Source organism: Phocoena sinus, chromosome 6, assembly GCF_008692025.1.
Source record: "Phocoena sinus isolate mPhoSin1 chromosome 6, mPhoSin1.pri, whole genome shotgun sequence".
Taxonomy (NCBI): Eukaryota; Metazoa; Chordata; class Mammalia; order Artiodactyla; family Phocoenidae; genus Phocoena; species Phocoena sinus.
In genome coordinates, this window is record NC_045768.1 from 22,273,051 (window position 1) to 22,298,010 (window position 24,960).

General features: G+C 37.2%; 1 protein-coding gene across 6 annotated transcripts in view; it reads left to right on the forward strand.

The window, feature by feature from the left end:
- The window catches only part of ECPAS (Ecm29 proteasome adaptor and scaffold), a 101,180-nt gene that overhangs the window by 41,561 nt on the left and 34,659 nt on the right, over positions 1-24,960 (forward strand). For all 6 annotated transcript variants that reach the window (XM_032634219.1, XM_032634220.1, XM_032634221.1 and 3 more), the window contains 16 exons: positions 2,093-2,232; positions 5,173-5,254; positions 8,491-8,610; positions 10,524-10,609; positions 10,839-10,917; positions 12,977-13,026; positions 14,060-14,126; positions 14,220-14,342; positions 16,822-16,925; positions 17,325-17,448; positions 19,087-19,167; positions 20,163-20,388; positions 20,822-20,913; positions 22,622-22,756; positions 23,567-23,729; positions 24,179-24,351. In XM_032634219.1, coding sequence (XP_032490110.1) covers positions 2,093-2,232; positions 5,173-5,254; positions 8,491-8,610; positions 10,524-10,609; positions 10,839-10,917; positions 12,977-13,026; positions 14,060-14,126; positions 14,220-14,342; positions 16,822-16,925; positions 17,325-17,448; positions 19,087-19,167; positions 20,163-20,388; positions 20,822-20,913; positions 22,622-22,756; positions 23,567-23,729; positions 24,179-24,351 — 1,845 coding nt within the window. The remainder of the gene's footprint in view (positions 1-2,092; positions 2,233-5,172; positions 5,255-8,490; positions 8,611-10,523; positions 10,610-10,838; positions 10,918-12,976; positions 13,027-14,059; positions 14,127-14,219; positions 14,343-16,821; positions 16,926-17,324; positions 17,449-19,086; positions 19,168-20,162; positions 20,389-20,821; positions 20,914-22,621; positions 22,757-23,566; positions 23,730-24,178; positions 24,352-24,960) is intronic.

The following is a 24,960-nucleotide window of genomic DNA, read 5'->3' on the forward strand; positions in this document are numbered from 1 at the left end:
ATTCTTGCCACTCAACAAATTTATAGAATGATTTGTTCAGCAGGGGCTCTATTTGATTAGATTAACATCTTCGTGTTTTATAGATATTTTTTCTTCTTAAACCATGATGTAAGTAAGAAAGAAGGGTAAATAGTAATGGAAGCTACTCTTTATTGAGTGTGATCTATGTGACAGGCACTATACTGAGTACTTTGAATACATTATCTCATTTAATCCTCACAGCAGCCTGAGAAGGTATAGAAATTTAGTTCCATTTTGTAAAAGGAATTGAGGTTTTGAGATTCACCACAGTCTCACTCCTAGTAGTAGGCTTATGAATCTAGGTCTGTCTGAGGGCTAAAGCTATAAGTGCTGGAGAATCATTGTTAACATTATAAATTGTAATCTTACGTTGGTCGTTATTTACTGATTTCTAAGGGCTTCTGTATGCTTTTTGTCAATTTCATGATCTAGTGTTGAACAGTTTAGTTTCAAGGGCGACAGCTGTTTTCCTCTAATTTTTAAATATCTCTTGTTTTTTACATTTTTTTCTTTCAGATAAGACAGCTTTTATTTTTTTCAAATGATAAAAGTTAGTGGTAATGTAAATGTTCAAGTAATATAGAACATTATAACGAGAAATTAAAAATTACCTGGAATCCTGCCACCCTAGTTTGTCATTCACCTACAGCCTGCTCTGTGTACATGTGTGTGTACACAAATACAATTTTACACAATACATTTTTACGTATCACATAACACTATTTGAACTTCATTTTTTTCATTTAATAGTATATCAGGTTTTAAAATAATGTCCTTTTTAATGTCTGTATTAAATGTAATTATGTGTAAACCACATATTTTTTAAACTAGTCTCCTATTGCTGGACATGAGTATTGTTCTCAGTTTCCTTTGCACACTTTTTTTTTTTTTTTTTTGCGGTACACGGGCCTCTCACTGTTGTGGCCTCTCCCGCTGTGGAGCACAGGCTCCGGACGCGCAGGCTCAGTGGCCATGGCTCACGGGCCCAGCCACTACGCGGCATGTGGGATCTTCCCAGACCGGGGCACGAACCCGTGTCCCCCGCGTCGGCAGGCGGACTCTCAACCACTGCGCCGCCAGGGAAGCCCCTCCTTTGCACACTTTTTTGTGTACATCTTTGTGTAGTTGACTTCCATAACTGTGGGTGCAGTAAATGCTTGCATCTTCTCTGTTGTAACTCTTGTTGCAGGTCAGTTGTGTTGAACATGGGGAGGGAAGGCAGGCATTTTTATGATCCTTTTTAATTGGATCCTTTGTCATTTAGTTATTGCAAACTTTATCAGTCCTAGTTCATATACATGAGAACTATCATGTAACTGATTCTTAAAGGTAAAGTTTCATTTTTCAGGTATATTTATCCTAAATAGAGTTATTTGTATTGAAATTCATAGCTCCTTCACATTGCATGAAGTTCTAAGCAGAATCTCTCTTCAGTCTGTGTTTTATTTTAGCCAGTTAGATTGAATACTTTTTGTTTAGAATTTCACTTGCATTTGCAATTCTTGCATATGTTTGAAATCATGTTTTTTTCAGCATGTAAGAATATTGAGGACAGAGTTAGTATGTTAACAATAGATTAGAACTTCATGGAGTGTGAGTTTAGTTCTTTTTGAACTGTCAGAAGAATCCATGGAGTACTTCTGATGTACCCCCACTTCTACCTGGAGACTCCAGATTTGGACTTCAGTTCAAGGCTTCATCATTTTAGAGAGGCTGGTAACCTAAGTAGGAAGGCTTCGTATCATAATGGCCTTGGAGTCCAAGACTTGGGTTTGGATTGGGCCTTCATCGTTTACTAACTGTGTCTTAATCTCTTCAGCCTTGCCTCAGTTTTCCTTATCAGAAAAATAGGTATAATGGTACTCATTTCACAGATTGTGAGGGTTCAATGAAATCATGCATATATATGGTTTAGTATAGCCCCAGGCACATTGTAAGCCTAAATAGGAGTGGCTACTATTGTTTTATTAATCTTTGGTTTAGGAGCATACTGATATGTGAAACAGATGTTATAGGTTGGTGGTCTTTGTTTCTCTGATAAGTGGTTTTCCTTCCCTTCATTTATCTACAGTGCAAATTGGGTATAGTGAAATTCATAGAAGCTGAGCAGGTGCCTGAGCTCGAAGCTGTTCTCCACCTGGTGATTGCTTCTAGTGACACACGCCACAGTGTAGCCACAGCGGCGGACCTGGAGTTGAAAAGCAAGCAAAGGTAAACTGCTTCCCTTTTAAACTTTCGAAATTAAAAAAGAGGCTAGATTTCTAAAAGCTTGCCTAGCACACATTGGTTCATGTTGGGTTTTGTGTAGTGAGACATTCAGTTGATGAGATTGTGAAATATACCTAATTTGTATGAAAGACAGTTTGCTAAAGAGCAGAATTCTGTATAAGACAAAGAAGAAAAGCTGTTTGGAGAAGTAGTTTAAAATTGGAGTGGGTTAGGATTATAACCGTAAGAATTGAAACCTTTGTCTAGGTAAGTGAACTTAAAGAACTGATGTTAAGAAAAATGTCAAAACCTGGAAGTTATTCATTTTTGATTCTTCCTCTATCTCAAATTATTTGAGATGGCTTTCAATAAAGAATATGTAGGTATTATGGTTAATATGATGAAAATCAGGTCCCGTGAAAAGAGGTGTTGAATAGATCTTAATTTACACAGGAGGAAATACATATAGTAAATAGGCTCATAGAAAATACTGTGTTTAAGAAATCAAATCATGCACAAAAAAGCAGTGGTGTGCCAGTTGGTACAGTTTTGTGCAACATTTGATTACTCCATTTAAGTTTCTGTTCAAACTGCTATTCTTATACCCTATTGATTGACACTATAAGTTGAAATAATTTTTGGAAAGCAGTTTGTAGTAGGTAATGAATCATAAAAATATTTACAATCTTTTATCTGAATCTTCTGGGAAGTTATCCTAAGAGAATCATTCAAAGAAGAAAAATATTTAGAAAAATGTTACAGGTTCATTCATTATACCATTTCCTGTAGTTGTTCAAAAGAAAGGAAACAAATTCAGATTTCCACAATAGGTAAATAAATAAATTATGTGACCTCTATGGAATATTATATATCTGCCCAAATAATTATAAAAATAATAAAGCAACATGTAAATTGCCTCCAAGTAATGGCAAATGAATAAAGCATAATATAAAATGATATACGTACTGATTTTAATAAATGACATGTGCAAAGACTGGAGAATACATGAAAAATGGAAGATACTTCGTTAAACAATCAGATTATGGAATAGTTCTTTTTTGAATTTAATGCTAAATGTAGTTAACAAAATGGGATATCTCTAGGTCCATCCATGTTGTTGCAAATGGCATTATTTCATTCTTTTTTTATGGCTGAGTAATATTCCATTGTACATATGTACCACATCTTCTTTATCCATTCATCTGTAGATGGCCATTTATTTAGGTTGTTTCCATATCTTGGCTGTTGTGAATAGTGCTGTTGTGAACATAGGGGTGCATATATCTTTTTGTATTATTGTTTTGTTGGGATATATGCCCAGCAGTGGGATTGCTGGATCTCACTGGCAACTCGCTTTTTATTTTTTTGAGGAACCTCCATTCTGTTTTCCAAAAAATCTTCCTTTAAAACTTCTCATTGTGCTTGAACTGACTCCATTCTTTACACCATACAGTAGATTGGATTGTTGGAACTATAAATGTGGTGCTGAAGTATTCTAATTAGTTTTGGTTTTGTCTATTAAAACAATTGTATTTTCCCAAAAATAGCATAACATTGTTAGGTAAAAAGTGAGTTGAGAACAATATGTAGATATCCCATTTTGTTAAATAAAAGTATCTCTTCAAGTGATACGTCTGTTTCTTTATCTACCTGCCATGCCCATCCAGCTATTTTACATGCATAGGAAAGAAGTCTAGAAAAATGTACACCAAAGTTAGTTGTTACTGAAAAGGAATAGAGAGGGTTATGGTGCAGATTATAAGGAATTTTATTTTCTGTGTTATTCATTTCTGAATTTTCACAAGCATGTAATCAGAAAACTAAAACTAGAAAGGTAGCAAGAGGAAAAGTACAAGAAACAGTGAAAATTATCCTTATTAGTTAATCACTATTAAGTTTTTAATTTGTTTTACTAAAGTGTGTATGTGTTTTGTCAAAAATCTCTAAACCTGAAGTATTTATAGGAAGGAAACAGAGATGGAGCTTGAGGATTAGTTAGTAGCAATCAGCTGAGGAAAGATAGGTAAATAATAAGTAGAATTATAGAATGTCTTTGAGGCTAGTGGAATTGTGGATATCCAGACAAGAGGTGGATTGATAAGCTATGAAAGAAGAGATGGATTAGAAAAACAGTCAAAGCAGCATGATAAATTATGTTTGCACAAATACAACATAGTTTAAAAGCAGAATCAATGTCAAAAGAGAATAGAGTATGGTTAAATCTCACTAATCAAGTGAAATGCAGGATTGCATTATTGCTGGGTTTATAAAATGACTGGCAGGGGCTGCTGCAGAGGGTGGGTGCCCATCAATAGTAAGTCACCTTATTGTGGTCCCCAATTAGGAATAAGTCTTAGTGACTGATGGCAGCAGGACTGCTCTGTAGAATTAGGTGCTAAAATTGCAAGTGGGTGCTGGGAGATAAGAGGGGGGATACTGGGGATCACAGTGACATGGTATTTAAGAAATGCCATGGGTTGAAAGCTTCCTAGGGTTGTGGCTTTAATGGGTAAAATGTTTTTTGTCACTTTCTGTATCACTTTTGAATTTCCAAGTGGCTGAACAGAAGAATCATGCCTCAGGGCTCTTTAAACAAGTGTAGTATGGCTCTGCTGTGTTGTAACTGCTCTGTGGCATTGGCCCTGAGAGTGGAAGACAGTCCAGATTTCTTGAATAGTACCAAATTGGGCCACTGGATACACTGATCTATCTTACGTTGAATCATGGTGGGATAAGTGACTTTTTTTTCTGTTTGAAAACTAACTTTGATAGAAGTTAATCCCTTTCCTTCTCTTCTTTAATGGGCAGTGTCAATTGCCCATTTCATTTGTGTATTATAATATTTTTCTTTGGTAACACATATTGAGGCTATGATTTTTTGAAATTATTGGAGTGGGAGAAAAAAATAATAATTTTAACAAGCTTTGTTGAAACCTTCTGTAGCTTGATAGACTGGAATAATCCTGCCATCATTAATAAGATGTACAAGGTATACCTTGGAGATATACCACTGAAGACAAAAGAGGTAGGTTTTTTTTGGTTTACTCTCACATCATCATAAAAAGCATTTTATTGACATGGCTCTATGTATTTTGAACATTTTCTCCAGGTTATTTTGATTTAAGCTGAACCTATGCTGTGGGAAATATTGATACTAGTTTTAAGCCGTACTAGTCTAGGTGGATTAAAATCTCCTGGTACCTTTGTTTACCTGATCTGGTGTTTTCAATTCAGGTGCTTAAATAACGATTGTCCAGATTATGCCTCAATGAACGTTTTCTGTAAATACTTTAGGCTTTATTGGATATATCGTTCTGAGGCTGCAGCTGCTCAACTCTGCTGTAGCATGAAAGCAGCCATAGGCAGAACAGAACTGAATGAGCATGGCCACGTGCCAGTCAGGCTTTATCATTACAGAAATGCGAATCTCATATTATTTTCATGAAATATACTTTTACAAAATATTGTTTTTTTATTTTTTATTATCATTATTTTTATTGTTTTGATTTTTAAAAAGTCATTTGAAAATGTAAAAACTACTCTTAACCCACAGACCTTAATAAGATAGATGGTAGGCCAGACTTGGCCCATGGGCTGTAGTTTGTTGACCTGTGGTCTAGAATCTAGAACAATAGGTGGGTTCTTCTGAATTCTGGAAATAAGATGTTTGCTTAATAACATAGGTTCTGTTTAGTTAGCTGTGTTTAAAAGTGTTCCAAGTAGAAACCTAGACTCTAATACAAGATTATTTGTTTGCTTTCTAAACCATTAATAGTTGTTTAAAAAGCCATATTAGCTCCAGGGAGGACTGGACAGCTACACATAAAAGAATGAAATTAGAACACTTCCTAACACCATACACAAAAATAAACTCAAAATGGATCAAAGACCTAAATGTAAGGCCAGGCACTCACTATAAAGCTGTCAGAGGAAAACATAGGTAGAACACTCTATGACATAAATCACAGCAAGATCCTTTTTGACCCACCTCCTAGAGAAATGGAAATAAAATCAAAAATAAATGAATAGGACCTAATGAAACTTGAAAGCTTTTGCACAGCAAAGGAAACCATAAATAAGACGAAAAAACAACCCTCAGAATGAGAGAAAAAATTTGCAAATGAAGCAACTGACAAAGGATTAATCTCCAAAATATACAAGCATCTCATGCAGCTCAATATCAAAAAAAACAAACAACCCAATCCACAAATGGGCAGAAGACCTAAATAGACATTTCTCCAAAGTAGACATACACATTGCCAACAAACACGTGAAAGAATGCTCAACATCACTAATCATTAGAGAAATGCACATCAAAACCACAATGAGGTATCACCTCACACTGGTCAGAATGGCCATCATCAAAAAATCTACAAACAGTAAATGCTGGAGAGGGTGTGGAGAAAAGGGAACCCTCCTGCACTGTTGATGGGAATGTAAACTGATACAGCCACTATGGAAAACAATATGGAGGTTCCTTAAAAAACTAAGAACTGGGCTTCCCTGGTGGCACAGGGGTTAAGAATCCGCCTGCCAATGCAGGGGACACAGGTTCGAGCCCTGGTCCAGGAAGATCCTACATGCTGCAGAGCAGCTAAGCCTGTGCGCCACAACTACTGAGCCTGTGCTCTAGAGCCCGTGAGCCATAACTACTGAAGCCTGCATGCCTAGAGCCCATGCTCCGCAACAAGAGAAGCCAGCACAATGAGAAACCCTCGCACCGCAACGAAGAGTAGCCCCCGCTCGCCGCAACTAGAGAAAGCCCATGCGCAGCACCGAAGACCCAACACAGCCAAAAATAAATGAATAAAAATAAATAAATTTATTTAAAAAAAATAGTAGAGAGGCAAACTCTCGTTATTGAGATGGGTATTTGGCATATATTTTCTCTTTTAAAATGAAAAAATGAGGCTTCAAGAAAGCAGTTAACATGCTTTATCGGCAAAGATGAAAGTTGAACTTTTAAGCAAAAGCTAGAATTTTGGGAAATTTGTATTCATCACGATGAGCTTGACACCTTGTCAGTGCTTACAGACTTTTCTGATGAGATTGGTCATGATATTAATGTGATTTTTTTGTGTACGCGTTTATGTTTTGTAATGAAATATTTGCTTAACTCGGTGAGCCAGTATTTTCCAAATGACCAGTGATGTTACAGAAGCATACAGGGTAAGGGAGCCATTCAGTATGCAGATAGACTGGTGGAATTTAGTAGAACAGTATGCAGATGTTCCATTGATACGGTTTCAAATCCACATGGCAGTTAACCTTTAAGAACCTATTGCATAACAAGTTTGGGGGTGACAGCAAGTATCTGAAATTACCTGAAAAGGCTGAAACCATCCCCACTTTTCGGGTCACATATCTTTGTGAAGCTGTTTTTTTTTAACATACTTAAAACAAAACAACATATTACAACAAATTAAACGCTGACAAAGATATAGGAATCCAGCTTTCTTTTTTTTTTTTTTTTTTTTTTTTTTTTTTTGCTGTTCGCGGGCCTCACTATTGTGGCCTCTGCCGTTGCGGAGCGCAGGCTCAGCAGCCATGGCTCACAGGCCCAGCCGCTCCGTGGCATGTGGGATCTTTTCGGACCGGGGCACGAACCCGTGTCCCCTGCATCGGCAGGCCGACTCTCAACCACTGCGCCACCAGGGAAGCCCCCCAGCTTTCTTTTATTAAGGTGGACAGTGAAGAGATTTACAGAAAATATAAAACAATGCCACTGTCTCAGTGCAGTTTTTTGTTTTGGAAAATATAGTTGTTTATTTTTCTTAAAAATACGTTATTTATGAAAGTATATAATGGGTTTAATATTATTATTGTTTTTTGCGGCACGCGGGCCTCTCACTGTTGTGGCCTCTCCTGTCGCGGAGCACAGGCTCTGGATGCGCAGGCTCAGCGGCCATGGCTCACGGGCCCAGCTGCTCCGCAGCATGTGGGATCTTCCCGGACCGGGGCACGAACCCGTGTCCCCTGCATTGGCAGGCGGACTCTCAACCACTGTGCCACCAGGGAAGCCCAATTTTTAAGTGAATAAGTACTTAAAATATTTTCAGTTTTAATTTCTAGTATATTAAATATTGATAGGTATTCAGTATAAACAAAAGCTCTTTGGAAGTTTCAGTAATTTTTAAGAGTATAAAGGGATCCTGAGACAAAAGTTTGAGCGACCATTGATTTAGACGATCTCTCATGATTTTTTTTTCAATTCACAATAATTTTGAAGTGCTGAGTTATAATCACACATATTTTCAACAGGGAGCAGTTCTGAAGCCAGAGCTGAAAAGGGACCCAGTCAGTACAAGGGTTAAGTTAAAGATTGTCCCCCACCTCCTTCGTTCTAGACAAGCTGCTGAAACCTTCCCGGCTAACATTCAGGTAACTCATTCTTTCCAGAGAAAAATGGCCTGTTTACAACTTTCATGTTTGTTTAACTAGACAAAGAACTGCATTAATGGATATCCAGGAAGTAGGTTGATATGTATAACAAGATTAATGAGATTCTTTCTCAAGTTGAGCTGCAGAAAATACTTTTTAATTATAGCTATAATAAAATATATATTTTATCAATATATTAATGTATATATTATATATAATATATATTATAAAATTTTATTATAGAATATATGCTGTATATGGTTACCATTCTCCCTAAATATATGGTGATAATTCCTTTCAAACTAGGGCTTTTCTGAGTGGCTTTTTTCCAAAAATGGTAGCACCAGAAACTTAGTCACTTAGGTGGAAAAATGAGTCATCCTTGACTGGAATCCCTCGTGAAGGCAGCGGCCACAACCTCTGGATGCTGCTGCCTCAGTGTCTTCACCCCCGTCTGCCGAATACTGATGTTAATGGAGATTGTCACTTCTTGTTCTGCTTGCCACAGTCGTCTTCTTGTTGCCCTGCCTCTAGTCTTCCCCACAGCCAGTCTGATTTCTGTGTTGCCACCAGAGTTATTTTTGCAGTTGGAAACCCTTGTACTCTGTTGGTGTGGGATATGAGCCCCTCCGGAAAAGCTCTTGCCTTTTGGTCCAAGTAATGACCAGCTCAGTTCTGGAGACAGATTCATTTGAGCATAATTTTGTCATTAGTTACTTACTTTTGATCTTAAATAAGCCTCGGGGTTTTTCCTGTTTTTCTTTAAACGTAAAAAAAAAATCTGTAAAATGGATGTAGTGATAGCGGTTACCTCATAGCAATGTTGCAAAGACTGAGTGGGTTAACAGGTAGAAGCTTTAGAGCAGGGTGGCTAGTACTCATTCAGTTAGCAAGTTCTCAGTAAATGGTGGAAAGGCAGCAGTTATGTCCCTTCTGGTCTCCTATCTCACCATACCCTTGCCCTGTACCTTATGCTCCAACAGAGTTTGTTGCTGTTTAAGTATGCTGTTTTCATGGCTCTGTGTCTCCACTCCTGGCATAGTGGCCCTCCCCCCTGTAGCCTGGTAAACATCTACTCCAGTTTCAGGATTTGCTCCGGTGTGCCCCTTGCTATCTGAAATGTTCCCATTTCCTGCCTCTCATCTCTTTCAGTCCCAAAGTAAGAACACTGTCCTCTTGCTCCCTGTATGTGTGTGGTGGACGTTGGCTTCTGCCTTCGCATCTTTCCCTCTTAAGGCTTATTTGTTTAAGTGTCTGTTTCCTCCTTTTAGATGATACAACTTTTATTCCCAGTATCTGGCTCTCTAATATTTGACTGATTTCAAGTACTCTGTTCTGTGTTTCCATAAACATAAAATAATCACAGAGCTTCTTCTATTTCATTTTCCGGGCACTGTTTCCCTGACAGTGTTTTGATAATTTTGGTTCAGAAAATTTGGTTGTAGTAACACTACATTATATAATAAGCAGCTAGAAGTTTGTGGCAGAATATTCATAGACATCCTGTAGGTGTACACTTTATTTATAGTTATTTATGTTTTCAAAATGAGTCCACATGTAATTAAGAAACCTAATACCCCCAAAATAATCTTCTCTGCTCACGTCCCCTGCATGAGAGTGGCAGCCCACTGTAGCGTGCACTCTGTGTTGCTTCCTAGTGGTAGCCCCACGAATTTTGCAGACTTGTAACATCTACCATTGTGTTTGTTGTTACTCCACAGACTGTTAATTGAAGCTACTGATTGGCTTCCTAAGGCCGTCAGCTAAAATATTTGTATGAAAGAGAACTGCATTAATTTCGAAGAACAAGGCGTAGTGCAAAAGACCTATTGTTGAATACTTAATAGTATTTGAAGATAGTAAATTGCTATTCTTGTTAATTGGTATTCTTGACGTTTGTTCCTTTTTCATAGGTGGTGTATGATGGGCTCTTTGGTACAAATACAAATTCAAAATTAAGAACATTATCCCTGCAATTTGTGCATCACATTTGTGTAACGTAAGTTTTTTGAACTATTTATAAAGTCTTCAAGCTGTTGGAGTGATGAAGTGATGCAAGTATGTCTTACCTAGAAAGAAATCGTGTTTGTTTATCTTAAAATATTTCATATTTTAATAGATTATTTAAATTTACTTCAGTTATGTCTCTATTTTAAGTAATAATCTGCAAAGATATGTAATTATGAGATTCTTATATCTTGCTTTGTATGTGTTATTTTTTCAAAAAGCTGTCCAGAAATCAAGATTAAGCCATTAGGTCCAATGCTTTTGAATGGCCTCACCAAGCTAATCAATGAATATAAAGAAGTAAGTGACTTTTTAAAAATTTTTGTTAACATTTTATATTTTAAAGTATTTTCTGTTATAAACTTTGCTGGTCTATATGTTGATATAGTTAAAGTTTGCTGTTGTTCCATCATTTCTTAACATTTTTAATTGAAGTGGTGCAAATTTCAGAAATTACCACCATCTTTTGCCCTGTTTTTTTTGAAATAAGTATTAAAAACTGATATGGATCTTGAGGTTGTCTTATCATTTCTTTAAATAACATTTTAAAAAGCTAGTACATTTTATTTTACTTTTAGGCACTGTGCAAAAATGGAATGAAAAGAATTAAATTTTACTTTATGATTTATTTCCATATAGGTCTATTTGGATTTTCTTGTTTTGAGAAAGTGTTAATTCTTAGGGACTGAGATTTTATTGATTCAAAACTCCGTCAGACTACCAAATACACTACCAAATGTAAAATAGATAGCTAGTGGGAAGCAGCCACATAGCACAAGGAGATGAGCTCGGTGCTTTTTATCCCCTAGAGGGGTGGGAAATGGAGGGTGGGAGGGAGACGCAAGAGGGAGGAGATATGGGGATATATGTAGACATATAGCTGATTCACTTTGTTATACAGTAGAAACTAACACACCATTGTAAAGCAATTATACTCCAATAAAGATGATAAAACAAACAAACAAACTCTGTCAGAACATGCATTCAGTAAATTTTTGATTCCTTAAGCTAAGTGGAATGAGGATTCCTTGGATTGTAGATTTTCAAATCCTGATTTTCCTTGCTGTATTACTCCTACCATTTCTAGTATTTCAGGGGAATTTGCTAAAAAAGGTAAGGTTTCAAGAACTCTAGTTAGTATTTCTTCCTAAGTCTTAGCTAAACATGAATGCATGTTTGCAGTAGTATGGTGACCAGTATTTTGCCATTTGGATTTAGAATTGAGTTTGAATTCTAGTTTTGTTCCTTGGTGAGTTACTTAAATTCTTTGGACCTCTGTTCTTTATCACAAAAAAGAGGATAATAGTATCACTTCATTGGATTATTGTGAAGATTAAATGAGATAATTCATGTAAATTTTTCAGCACAGTAAAGGCATATTAGTAGATATCATTAATGAAAAGCTATTCATTTGTTGTGCAGCTGTGCTTTGGGGCAGTGTTAGGCCTGACTCTCCTGTCTTCTTCTGTTGATTGAATAGAGCTTGCATGGTTCATAAGGCCTTGGGAAACTTTCAGATTATTTTTATGGCATAGTCAGATTCTTTGGATGGTTGGTAGAAATAAAAATGCTTTGGGGCTTCTAGGGGAGGAACTGTATATTTGAAGATGGGTTAGAGAGGCCAGATAAACTACAGGGCTGTAATCCTTTTACCTTCAGATGACACTGCATGTCTTCCCAACAGATGAGTCTGTAAGAGTGGCCATGTAGGTGTGTGAATCCTATGTTAAATGTATAAACTTCAGCTCATAGAAGTGTTACTATGTCAGACTATTGGTTTTCATAAAACCACATAAAATTCTATCTGTATCTTGAGTGGGAACCTCATTAACTCACCCGAATACTATGATCCCTTTAATTTTTTATGGTGGAAGATATGAGAAGAAGCTGTTTCTTATGGTGCAGATTTTTAGACAGTTGCTCCCCAGCTTACTACAATTTTGGGTGAGAGAGAGTGGATCCTAGCCTGTTGGGCAGGTGAATTTTCTAATAAGTTAAGCTGTTTTCCTAGTACGTTGGTGGTGAATTTTGGTCTCTGCAGGTTATATAGTATTGAAACTATCCTGAACTTAGCACCAGCTAAGAGAACCTTTTCATATATGACCACTGCATTTTCCTTTTGGAGTAAGTTGGGGAGGTGAAGTTTTGTTTTGTTTTTCCTTTTAGTAGTGTGATGCGTTCTGGGTTTGGACATTTTTGTTTTGTTCAGATGCTGATATCATATAGTTAGGCAGGGTGAGACCTAGGTTTAACAAGGAGTAAAATAATGCATTTAATTGCAGCAAAAAGGTTTTGCTGTTTACTGTTTTTTGTTCTGTCTGCTTTTTGTTCTTTTTTTTTTTTTTCCCTTAATTTCAAGGACCCTAAGCTACTGTCAATGGCATATTCAGCTGTTGGAAAACTCTCCAGGTGAGTAAACTCTTTTTCAGTGAGAGATATCCTCCTGTTGGTAAACTAAGAAAAATTGTGGCATTTAATAATGGATGGAGAATAAACTTATTATGATTCTGAAAGGGTCATAGGTTGTTTAGCAATGTCTTCCTTGTAGAAGGATAATGAATGTGAGACATTTTAACTTAACATCTGAAGATGTGTTACCGTATTAAATGGCAGTCTTGAAATGAGATTTTGAACTGGATTGTGTCATAATGTGTTACAGTTTTCTTGTACCCTAGAGACATTTGATTGACCTTAAGTGTTCTTGTTGCTACTTACTACCAGTGTTTATAATCTCTATAATCAAGAGTTTTTCTAGCGATTCTCTTTTCTGATAGCATTATATTATGATTCTGAGCGGCCCTGTTTCCAAAGTTGGATTTTTTTTTCTTCTGCTTAGTATGGTTTCCTGTACCCAGTTCCTCCTGGTTTCCTCTTCCTTCACTGTATTTCAGAGCAGGGAGATAGAGGAGCAGCATCCTCAGTGGTACTAGGTGCTGCTTACACCCTGGTACACACAGGCTCTGTGTTGGCCTGTGTAGACTAGGTCTTGCTCTTCTGCACTGTGTAGGGAAGGAGTTTGGGGGCTCAGAAGACAGCCACTTCAGATCAGCGGATACAGCATAGGGTTGTCAACAAACCTTGTCCCTTGTGTGTTGGCATGAAGTGACAAAGCTCCTTGTCACCTGAGTCATTAGTTTAAATAGCATTTAGCCTCGTCTGTTTTCTTTATTTTAAAATCAGAAATGTTAACTGAATGCATGGAATATTCTAGTGAGAATATCTGGATAATAGGTATATTAATCTAGAATTACATTATTAGACAGTTGAAGAATTAAATATTTACTGTAAAAAGTGTTTGGTTCTTTGGGAGAGGTAATCCAGTGATGCTCACATGGTTCAGAAGTGAAAGTGCAAGTTTAGGAAAGCTTGTGTTTAGTTTCTTTTTTTTTTTCCATCTTATGGAAATTTTTGATAGTAATGATGACCTCATATTCTCTTACAGTCGAATGCCCCATTTATTTACTAAGGATATAGCTCTTGTGCAGCAGCTCTTTGAAGCCCTATGTAAGGTAGGGAAACACCTGGCAAGTGTATGCTTTCTGTTTGGATGCTCACTTGGAAACCCAACAGGGAGGGAAACACTGTTTTTATCATCTTCGTAGGAAGAGCCCGAGACGCGACTCGCTATTCAAGAAGCACTATCCATGATGGTTGGAGCTTATAGCACTTTGGAAGGAGCACAGCGGACTCTCATGGAGGCACTTGTGGCTTCGTACTTAATAAAGGTAGGTCCAACTATGGGAACTACAATGGCTGGTGGTATATGCATTTTACATTTTCTTTTTAAACATATTTTTTAAGCTCTCAGTTTTTTTTTTTTAATTTATTTATTCATGGCTGCATTGGGTCTTCGTTGCTGCGTGCAAGCTTTCTCTAGGTATAGCGAGTGGGGGCTACTCTTCGTTGTGGTGTGTGGGCTTCTCATTGCGGTGACTACTCATTGTGGAACACGGGCTCTAGGTGCATGGGCTTCAGTTGTTGTGGCTCATGGGCTCAGTAGTTGTGGCTCACGGGCTCTAAAGTGCAGGCTCAGTAGTTGTGGCACGCGGGCTTAGTTGCTCCATGGCATGTGGGATCTTCCCCGACCAGGGCTCGAACCCATGTCCCCTGCGTTGGCAGGCGGATTCTTAACCACTGCGCCATCAGGGAAGTCCTACTTTTTTTTTTGCGGTACGCGGGCCTCTCACTGTTGTGGCCTCTCCCGTTGCGGAGCACAGGCTCCGGACGCGCAGGCTCAGCAGCCATGGCTCATGGGCCCAGTCGCTCCGCGGCATGTGGGATCTTCCCAGACCAGGGCACGAACCCATGTCCCCTGCATCAGCAGGCGGACTCTGAACCACTGCGCCACCAGGGAAGCCCGCCCCCTACATTTTTAAGATCAAAATTTGAATTGCTTTTTGCCTTAACTCTCTATAATGAAGAGGAATATTTGCTTTCACTTGGACTGTGATTTATGATCTGCTTTTAATTCTTCGTTATTGGAATCTGATTCTAGGGAAGAAAGAGTAGTGATACTCACAGAGGCCTTATGTTTAAAGCCTTCCTTGTTGGAAAACTGTTCTTAATATCATGCTCTCCCAGTTGCAAGTGTTTTGTTTTAAGTGGTAGCTGAGCACTACAGTCCACTGAGGTGGAGTTCTGTAGGTAACATTGGGGGAGAAAAGCAGAAGGAAAGAAAGACACAATTTATGGATCAAAATGAGTCTGTAGGAAGTAAGCCAGTACCATCAAACATACTCTTCTTCCTTCTAGTCCTCTTCATTTGCCTGCCATGGGAGTTTGCAGGAGAATTTTTAATATCTGTGGTTATATACACATATGTATACATGATATATAATATGCAATATAAAATAATACATTATGTATTTGCTTTAGTCAATTCTTTGTCCTCCATTTCTAGGAGTAGAGAGGGAGATTAAAGAGGGAATGATGTCAAATATTGGTGAGATTAATATGAATTGCATCTTAACTGAAATTTGGCTGCATTGGGTCTTCGTTAGGTCTTCAGCCATGTTTATTAACACATTTATATTGAGGAATTATTAAAGGTTCAGAAAGGTATCTGGTTTCTGTTGAAATATGACAGGATAATTATGTACACTCAGAAGGCTTATTATATATAGTGTCCCACTGTCAAATGCTCTTGGTGTCCAGTGTACCTGGTTCATGATCATATAACATGGACAAAGAAGTATAGGCTTATTTGGAAGCTCATTAGAGTCAAATACTTAAAACTTTTTGTAGGTAACCTTACAAGGAAATGGAATGCTTGTATAATGCACATGGGTGCTGGTTATACTTATGCAGATCAAATCATGTAACAGTATTACGAAGCCAAAGGTAATTTATTTTCTTTTCTCGGACTACATGTAAGGCAGCCAGACCCTGGGCTAAATCATATAGACTGGTCCTTAATATCATTGCCCTTTACAGTAGCTGCAAAAATGCTAAAGAGCAAGAACACCTGAATAAACGAGGTAGTACATGTTTCTAAGCATCTCTCATCTCACTTACGTTGTGACTGGAGGAATGACCCAGGGGGAAGATACATGAGAATAAAGCTTAATCATCAGTAGACTCTACAGCTGCTTTTCTGGTTGAACTTCCTATTCGTAGATTACAGTCTTAATCTATTTAAGTTAATTGGATATATTTATGTAGTTGAAGCTTTGCTTTGGAGTCAGTTTTAATTTAAGAGCTAATCTGAAAGCGTTGGTGGTATTTTGCTTTAAATTTGTAGGGATTCCAAGTAAGCTCTGTTTGTGTTCCCTGCAGAATATCTGAATTTCACTCATGTGACTGAGAGTTTAAGAGTTGGAGAAGCAGAGGTGGTGGCTAGAAACTGCCGCAGTGACCTTGGTCTGATGGTTGGGCTGAGGATGTACATCTACAGAGAGATTCTCTGGTTATGGTCTTGGTGGGGTTTCCTGCTCTACTTGGAGTGTCCTCTTAGATCATAATAGTATTCTTTAAATAATGTCATTGTCCAGAGACTTTTAAAACAACATGATTAAAGATCTTGACTAAATGATGTTTTATTTATTTAGATATATTTATTGAAATATCAACTTAAATTTTGATTGTTTACAATTAAAATGACTCGACTGGAATGAGTTGTTGGTAATTGAATTCTTTTTTTTTTAATCTCTGTGTGTGTGTGTGTGTGTGTATGTGTGTGTGTTCGTGCGTTTATGTGTCAAATAGCCTGAAGTTCAAGTTCGACAAGTGGCTGTGAAATTTGCCAGCACGGTGTTTCCCTCAGACCATATACCGTCCAGATATTTGCTCTTATTAGCTGCAGGAGATCCGTAAGTTTCAAAAGTGTTAATTTGAATTTGGGTTCATTTAAAATTTGGTTGAAAATTGAATAAAATTTATGTTGTTTGCAGTGTTCGTCTGTGGAACTTAGGAGCAATTTATTAGAGTTAAAAATATGGCTCCCTTGATACAATATATAGACCTGTAGTCATATCCTGTCTTGTTTTTTCCTGTGGGTAAAATTCAAAGATGAAAGCCACATGACTCTCCACATCTAATGAAATTTCCAAAAAGAAGCGATTGCTTATCATGTATTTTATGCCTCTTTGCATAGATAGCCAAAAATATATTTAAGACAGATGACAAATAAAATTGCTGTTCTTAGTCTTCATATGATCATTCTCCAGTTGGTGAAATTTATTTATGTTTCTTATTTATCTTTCTGAAAGACGGGAGGAAGTTCATGGAGAGGCACAACGAGTTTTAAGGTGTCTTCCTGGTAGAAACAGAAAAGAAAGTGCTTCTAAGCAGATGCCATCTTTCCCAGAAATGGTATATTATATCCAGGAAAAGGTATGGTATTTAACTTCAGATAATAGTTTAAGTCATATAATGAATGATGAAAATAAACCTACATTTTTTTTAGGTGACACATTTAAAAATGCTAATCACTAAATGTTGAATGGTTAGTAAAGTTTCTAACAATGTTAATACAATAAGAGGAAGGTACGAAGTGAGGAGAAAAATATAAATCTCAAATGTAATTAATCTGTTTTGCCCAAATCTAAATTACTTACAGTTCCTTTTATGTTTTTCAACATTTTGGCTGTGTTTATTTTATTTTTTATTATTATTATTTAAACAATTTTTATTGGAGTATAGTTGATTTACACTGTTGTGTTAGTTTCTGCTGTACAGCAGAGTGAATCAGTTATACATAACTCTCTTTTTTAGATTCTTTTCCCATATAGATCATTACAGAGTATTGAGTAGAGTTCCCTGTGCTATACAGTAGGTCCTTATTATTTATCTATATTATACATAGTAGTGTGTATATGTCAATCCCAATCTCCCAGTTTATCCCTTCCCCCCTTTTCCCTCCTGGTAAGCATAAGTTTGTTTTTTACAACTGTGACTCTATTTCTGTTTTGTAAATAAGTTCATTTGTACCATTATTTTTATTGGCTGTGTTTAAAATTTTTCCCCTTGGCATGACGTGCTTAAAATATACCTTTTTAATTTTTAAGGGCGTTATTTAGGGCAACATAAGTTTAAGAATGCTTCAGGGAGCAGTTGAGACTTTTCCCACCATGATCATAAGAGAGCATTGCATCTGCTTTTGCAAGTCTCCTGTTTTTGCTGGTAGATCAGAGTATTGACAGTCATGACCCCCCACCCTGACACTATCCTACTTTTTACATTGATGTTTCTCTTAGTGTGCTGGGGGGATACCTTACAGCCTTTCACTTCTACTGGTGGTCTTAGCTTTTGGCTTAGATAGACATCTTAAGGGTGCTGGAGGTCAGTATGTAGCAGCCAGGATTCTCTTCTCCATAACACTGTCATATTTGTGGGCAGAAGATGCTTTTGTGCTAATATTTTCCTTCTACCTCTATTATTAATGAAAATAACTGGAATGCAGTGCCCTGGGGTGACTGTCAGTAGATGCCTGGAGTAGGTTTATTCTTTTTATTTTATTTTATATTTTTTACTTGCTACTGTGTCATCTTTGCAGCTTTTTTCTTTTCTCCTTTCTTTTTAAAGTATAGTTGATTTATAGGTTTATTCTTTTTTTTTTGCGGTACACGGGCCTCTCACTATTGTGTCCTCTCCCGTTGCGGAGCACAGGCTCCGGACGTGCAGGCTCAGCGGCCATGGCTCACGGGCCCAGCCGCTCCACGGCATGTGGGATCTTCCCGGACCGGGGCATGAACCCATGTCCCCTGCATCAGCAGGCGGACTCTCAACCACTGCGCCACCAGGGAAGCCCAGGTTTATTCTTTTTAAACAAGCCAGGCAAAAGGCAACACATCTGTAACTTAGGGTTTGAGGTCCATGCACAATCAAGCATGACTAATGGAAAAATGTTTTGACTAGAAAAAAAACAGTAACAGACAATAATGTAGCTAGAAATACAGTTATTTTTGAGTTGAGAAAGGGTACACGTGCTTTGTTTTCCAGTAATTGATTTTTGGGGTTTATTTTTATTAGGCTTCCCATCGAATGAAAACACCAGCCAAGTACATGACCGGGACCACTGTCCTTCCATTTAACCCAGCAGCCTTTGGAGAGGTAGGACTGACATATATTTCTATTTTGCTTTCGCTAAAGGTTCTTAACGATAATGTCACAGTCAAAGAGATGACCGTGAATTTTTTGTGTTCTAGGTAAACCCATATAGTGACGTCATTGTTTTATACCAGGTTGTTTATTACGAAAACGGTACTTAGTAATTGGTATTATTTTAAATCATAGTGGAGTCTAGAAATACATTTGTCTCAGTGAGATTCTCTTCGTGAAAGAAGTAGATGCTCTGCCTTGATTGCTATTGGGAATTTACAGCAAATTAGATTTGAATTTTAAAGCCAACAATATATTGAGGTTATTTGGATTATCCAGTTTTGAAGGTTGGAGAATTAGATTAATTTATCTCATTTGCTAAGGGAAATTCTATTGTTTTAGTCATTGATTTGCACTAATTAAATGGCAAGAGATAATCTTGTTCAGAGTAAGAAGACTCACGATGAAATTACTGCCTGTCCTGTTCTAGCTGTCAAGGAAAGAGCTTCCAGAGGACTCCTTAGTAGCTAATTTATGTCAGAGGTTTTTAATGACGTCGTAGCTGCTCTTCTGTAGATGATTTGAACCCATTTTTTCAAATTCTCGTGTCAGTGGAGATTAAATGCAGCTCAAGTTCCACAGGAACAGATCATTGGTCCCGGGTTTCTGCCCAGTGTCTGTCTGTCTGTCTCTCTCACATACATACACACACATCTTTAAAAAAAAAAAAAAAGATTTTCCTTGTTATATTTTAGACTTTAAAAGTGGAGTTTGTGTTTTAACTCCATTAAACTCTGTTAAAAAGCACTCTTTGGATTATAAAACTGGTTATATAAATTCTGCTCCCTTGTGATAATTTCAGTTCACACGTTGAGTCGTGTTTTCCATCTTCTGTGAGGGTTGTTGAATAGCTTTTGAAGGAAGGTGGGAACTGTCACTTTGAAGAACATCTCCTGCCTTGATTTTTTGAGACGCTTATCTGGTGTCCTTCTTCCTTCTGTCTGTAGATAGTCCTGTACTTGCGCATGTGCCTGGCTCACAGTGCGGGAGTGGTGCCCACCTCTCAGAGTTTGGCTGATATGCAAGATCATGCCCCAGCCATTGGACGCTATATACGGACTTTAATGTCGGGCAGCCAGGCAACACCCTCCTCGTCTTCTTCCAAGAGTGGGGAAACCAACCCTGTTCAGATCTACATCGGCCTGCTTCAGCAGCTGTTAGCAGGTGTTGGAGGTAGGAGGTCATGCCGCTGAGGATTATACTAAAGCACTTAAACAAAAATCTAATTTTAAACTCAGCTGAGAATTTATAGCAAAATTATTTTCTGTCTTCTCTCCTGCAACTGAACATGAATCTCTGTTTCTTTTCTAAACTTGCCTGAGTTCATCTTTGATACACTATTTCTTCTTTCAGAAAGAAATGCTTAACAATAGGTAATATATTTTTACTTTGGAAGTGGGTGTGAAGAACAGGGCATCTTTTTATAGACAATAAGTCTGTAAATTTGTGTATTGAATCACGTACTGTATTTAGGTTAACTTTTGTTTTGTAGAACTGGGGAATGCCTCCTAAAGCTGTAGCCTTGTGCTTTAAAGGAAGTTAGTGATCCCTGTACGTTTATTGCTTTTCTTGAAATCAGAATGGTTCTGAATTCCTTCTTATTTAGGTTTGCCAGTCATGTACTGTCTATTGGAAGCTGTCTCAGTGTATCCAGAAAAGCTGGCTACCAAATTTGTAGACAAAACCGAATGGATAAAGGTATATCCTGTGCATGTGTATTTCTTTTTGATTCTGTATATTTTAAACTTTGGTCTCATGATGTCGCCTTCCTACCAGTGTTTCTGTGGCCTTTTCTGCCTTTAGGTCATTTTGAAACTCTCATCATTAAACACTTACTGGGAAGCAAGTAGGTCCATATATTGCAGTGATCCATTTAGGTGAGAGGGGGAGATGAATTGGGAGTCTTTTAAGTAAGAAAAAATTATTTTTCTGTTTTAAAAGTTTAAAAAAGTAATAAATATATATCACTTAAGTAAACAATTATGTAAGACGTCTCCTTTGCATAGTCTCTCAGCTACCCAGATCCCTTCACCTTCCTGCCTCTTCCTCTCTCACCCGACAGACATGCACAGGTCATCACTTATTTGTATATGGTGTCCCTTCTAGAGTTTACTTACGCATATACACACAAGTGAAATTAGCATTTTTGATTTTTCTTCCTTTTTTCACACAAAAGGGTATTATACTTTTCACACTGTTTTGTACCTTCTTTCGCTTAGTGTTAGAACAAGGAGTTATTCCTATATAACTACAGAGAGAACATCCTCTTTGTTTTAACACCTTCATTGTTTTCCACTGCATGAATGTGCCATAATCTATTGTAGGTCCTTATTGATGGTCATTTAGGGTACTTCCAGCCTGCTGCAGTGAACAATCCATCATTTTGAATATGAGTGGGTTTATTTTTAGGTAGATTTCCCAGAGGTGGAATTGAGGACACATGGATGCAATTTTAAGAGATAATGCATATCCTCCATATGAGTAGTTCCAATTCACACTCCCACCGGCCATGTTGGAGAGTATTTTTGTCCCGTGGTCACACCAAAAGGGTTACCAGGTTTAGCAAATAAAAATGCAAGATACTCAATTAAACTTGAATTTCAGATAAACAGTGAATAATCTTTTTTATTACATATCTGGCTCATATAGTTTTGTATACCTTTTGTGCTGCATAATGTAGTTCTTTTTGGAAAATGCAGTTTGAATTATGGTAAAATGTACCAATTATTTAAGTGTGAAAGCATGAAGGTAATTTACCAAGAGGAGTGAGTTTTGTACTTTTCTGGAAAATCTAGTCTCAGGAAATTGCTTCTAGTTTAAAAAGGTTTTTTAATTCTTTGTGAATATTTGCTGATTTTAAAATGATCTTAGAGTTTTTGACCTTTGATCTTGTAGATCAGGGGTCATTAACTTGTGGTCCATGTACCAAATCTGGCCCGCCTCCTGTTTGTATGGGCTGCAAGCCAAGAATACTGTTTACATTTTTAAAGGGTTGGAAAAAAAATTAAAAGATGAATAAAATTTCCTGACATGTGAAAATTAGCATGTCTGTAAAATTGTACTGGAATCCAGCCACACCCATTTGTTGTCTATGACTGCTTTTGCACTACAATAGCAGAGTGGAATTGTTGCGATAGATTTGGCTCTTTACAGAAAACACATGCTGACCTCTGTTTCAGATCAGCTGTGTATTAATTCCACCTGTTTTATACTTTGTATCTGATGAAAATGCACGTAAGATTTTGGTCTATACCTCCGCTTTTATTTCATTTTGAAATAATAGCTTGTTGCGTTCTTTTCTCATAGTTACCAGTAAATTGAACATTATAACGTTTTAACTGTTAGACGTTGTCAGCAGGGAGATGATCATATATTATGTGTGTATTTCTTTTTCTACACTGCTCAGAGTCTGATGAATAGCAGTAAAGAAGAGATGCGTGAACTGGCAGCATTGTTTTATTCTGTGGTGGTATCTACAGTGTCAGGAAACGAGTTGAAGTCAATGATAGAACAGCTTGTAAAGACTACAAAAGACAATCATGTATGTTATCAGTTTTGTCTCTGTCCTTTTTTGTGGGAAATAGTTTTACAAAAGCATCTAATATATTTTTAGTTTTTGTGTTCTCACTTGTAAAGCGAACTCATAAATTTCTTGCCTTTATGATTGTAAAGATTAAATGAGATAGGTAATACGTGGATTCAGTCAGTTCAGTCAACAAATTTGAGTGCCTTGTATCTCATAGGCATTGTTTTAAGCTTTACGAATACGGCAGGGAGTGGATATATGAGAAGCTCTAGTAGTGCTTGGTGCTCAGAAATGTTAGTTCCTTTTTTCCTCCCCATCTGCTGCCACCTCTCATTGCACCTGTCCTGTTAGGAAACACTGTTGAAACCATGTGCTTTCAAATATTTTATTTGCATTTGGAGGTTTTAGCAATTAGAAATAGGATCCGTTCATTGTATTTTGTTGGCAGTAGAGGAAAATTATGCTTGAAAGTTATGACGGTGTATTTACCTAAGTGTTATTTACAAGCTAGAAGAAAGTGTGGGTGCTTATAAGAGCGTGCAATGGAGTCACCTCACCCATAGTTGGAGTTGGGTATGGGATTAAGGAATCTACATCCAAGTGAGTCAGGACTCAGCTTAACTTCTCAGAATTCTGTGTTTGAAACTCAAGTTTTCTCTTGTTCCCTAACCTATTTATTAACATCCAGTGGAACCTCACATGATCACTTTATTCTTTGGCCTTATATTTTATTGGGGAGATGACTGTAGTAAACACACAGTTGTTTCACTGCATTCACGCACGTGTGAGAGAGACAGACATACGGTACTGTGTTGTTAAATCCAGAGCCCGGAGATACAGCACGGATCCTTGCTTGCATTGGGATTCACAGTAGGAAGATATTTGGCTAAGAAGAAAATGAAAATGGCAGAGCAGCAAGACGTGGAGACAAATGCTGATTTTCTGCCCGAACAAGAGGAACTCATTCAGAGTGCCACAGAAACTATCGGTAATTAATGTGTTTATGCTGATTTGGATGTCCGCATAAGTAGGTTACAGTTTTTTTGAATTAGGTTAAAATTTATTGTAACATTTTAATTTCTTTTTGTAGCATTGCACTCTAAATACACGAGGTTTTTCCACAAAATCTTGATGCTGAATAAATTCTTTGTTTTTAATAACAATGCAAGTACTCTAGTTTTTCTATATATATTTTTTTCTATATGTTTCTATTTAACAGAGATGATTCCATTATGGGAAAAATTGTAAACATTAAGAAAGGACATGACTCTGGTGTTTTATTAGTAAAGAAATGCTAACAGATTATCAACTGGAAAATATGTTTGTAGACTTTGATTTTGGTTTGCTGTCTTTAAAAAAATCTTGAGTGCATTGCTGGTTGCTTTGGATTCCAGGGGTGATGATGTAAAATTCTTTTGTGTCTAAATGTGTTTACAGGCTCATTTTTGGACAGTACATCACCCCTCCTGGCAATTGCCGCCTGTACAGCCCTGGGTGAAATTGGCAGAAACGGTCCACTCCCAGTCCCCAGTGAGGGGTCTGGCTTTACTAAGTTGCATCTTGTGGAAAGCCTGCTAAATAGAATACCCTCCAGTAAAGAAACAAATAAGGCAAGTCTCTTCCTTTTATCCTTCTTCTCTGAAGTTCTTTCTGTTCATAGATAAGTAAATGAATAAAAACAGAATCATAGTCAGGATAGATGGCATTACAGCTGGAGGAAGGACTGAATGTGAAAAAGAGTGGTAAAGAAGAAAGTCTTGGTGACTGTTTAATTTTGAGTTGGGGATGATTTGTGCACTGCTTTCGTGTGTGTACCGTTTGACCCAGTTACTCCAATTGAGGCCCATAACTGTTAAGATTTGGGTAAATATTAAACGCATCAGGTAATTCTTGTGTCATGCAAAAGGGGGGTAATAAAGTGTTAAATAGTTTAACGATTTTTGTAATTTCAGACCAAATCTAAATCTTAACTTCCTATACTTAGTTTGGTTTTAAGAAATCTGGGCATTCGTAAGCAGTGTGAGTAATCTCTGAGGAAAAGGACACTTACGTTTTTTTTAGTTTTAGATAAAAACTTTCATAGACTTTAAAAATTTTCTTTGGGATAAGAACACCTCAGTGTTGAAGTATAAGATGATTTAATGAACAGAAAAATCAGTTTACTACAAGTTTAATAAATATGTAATTTTATTCTTGATCTAGGGACTATTTAAAACTTT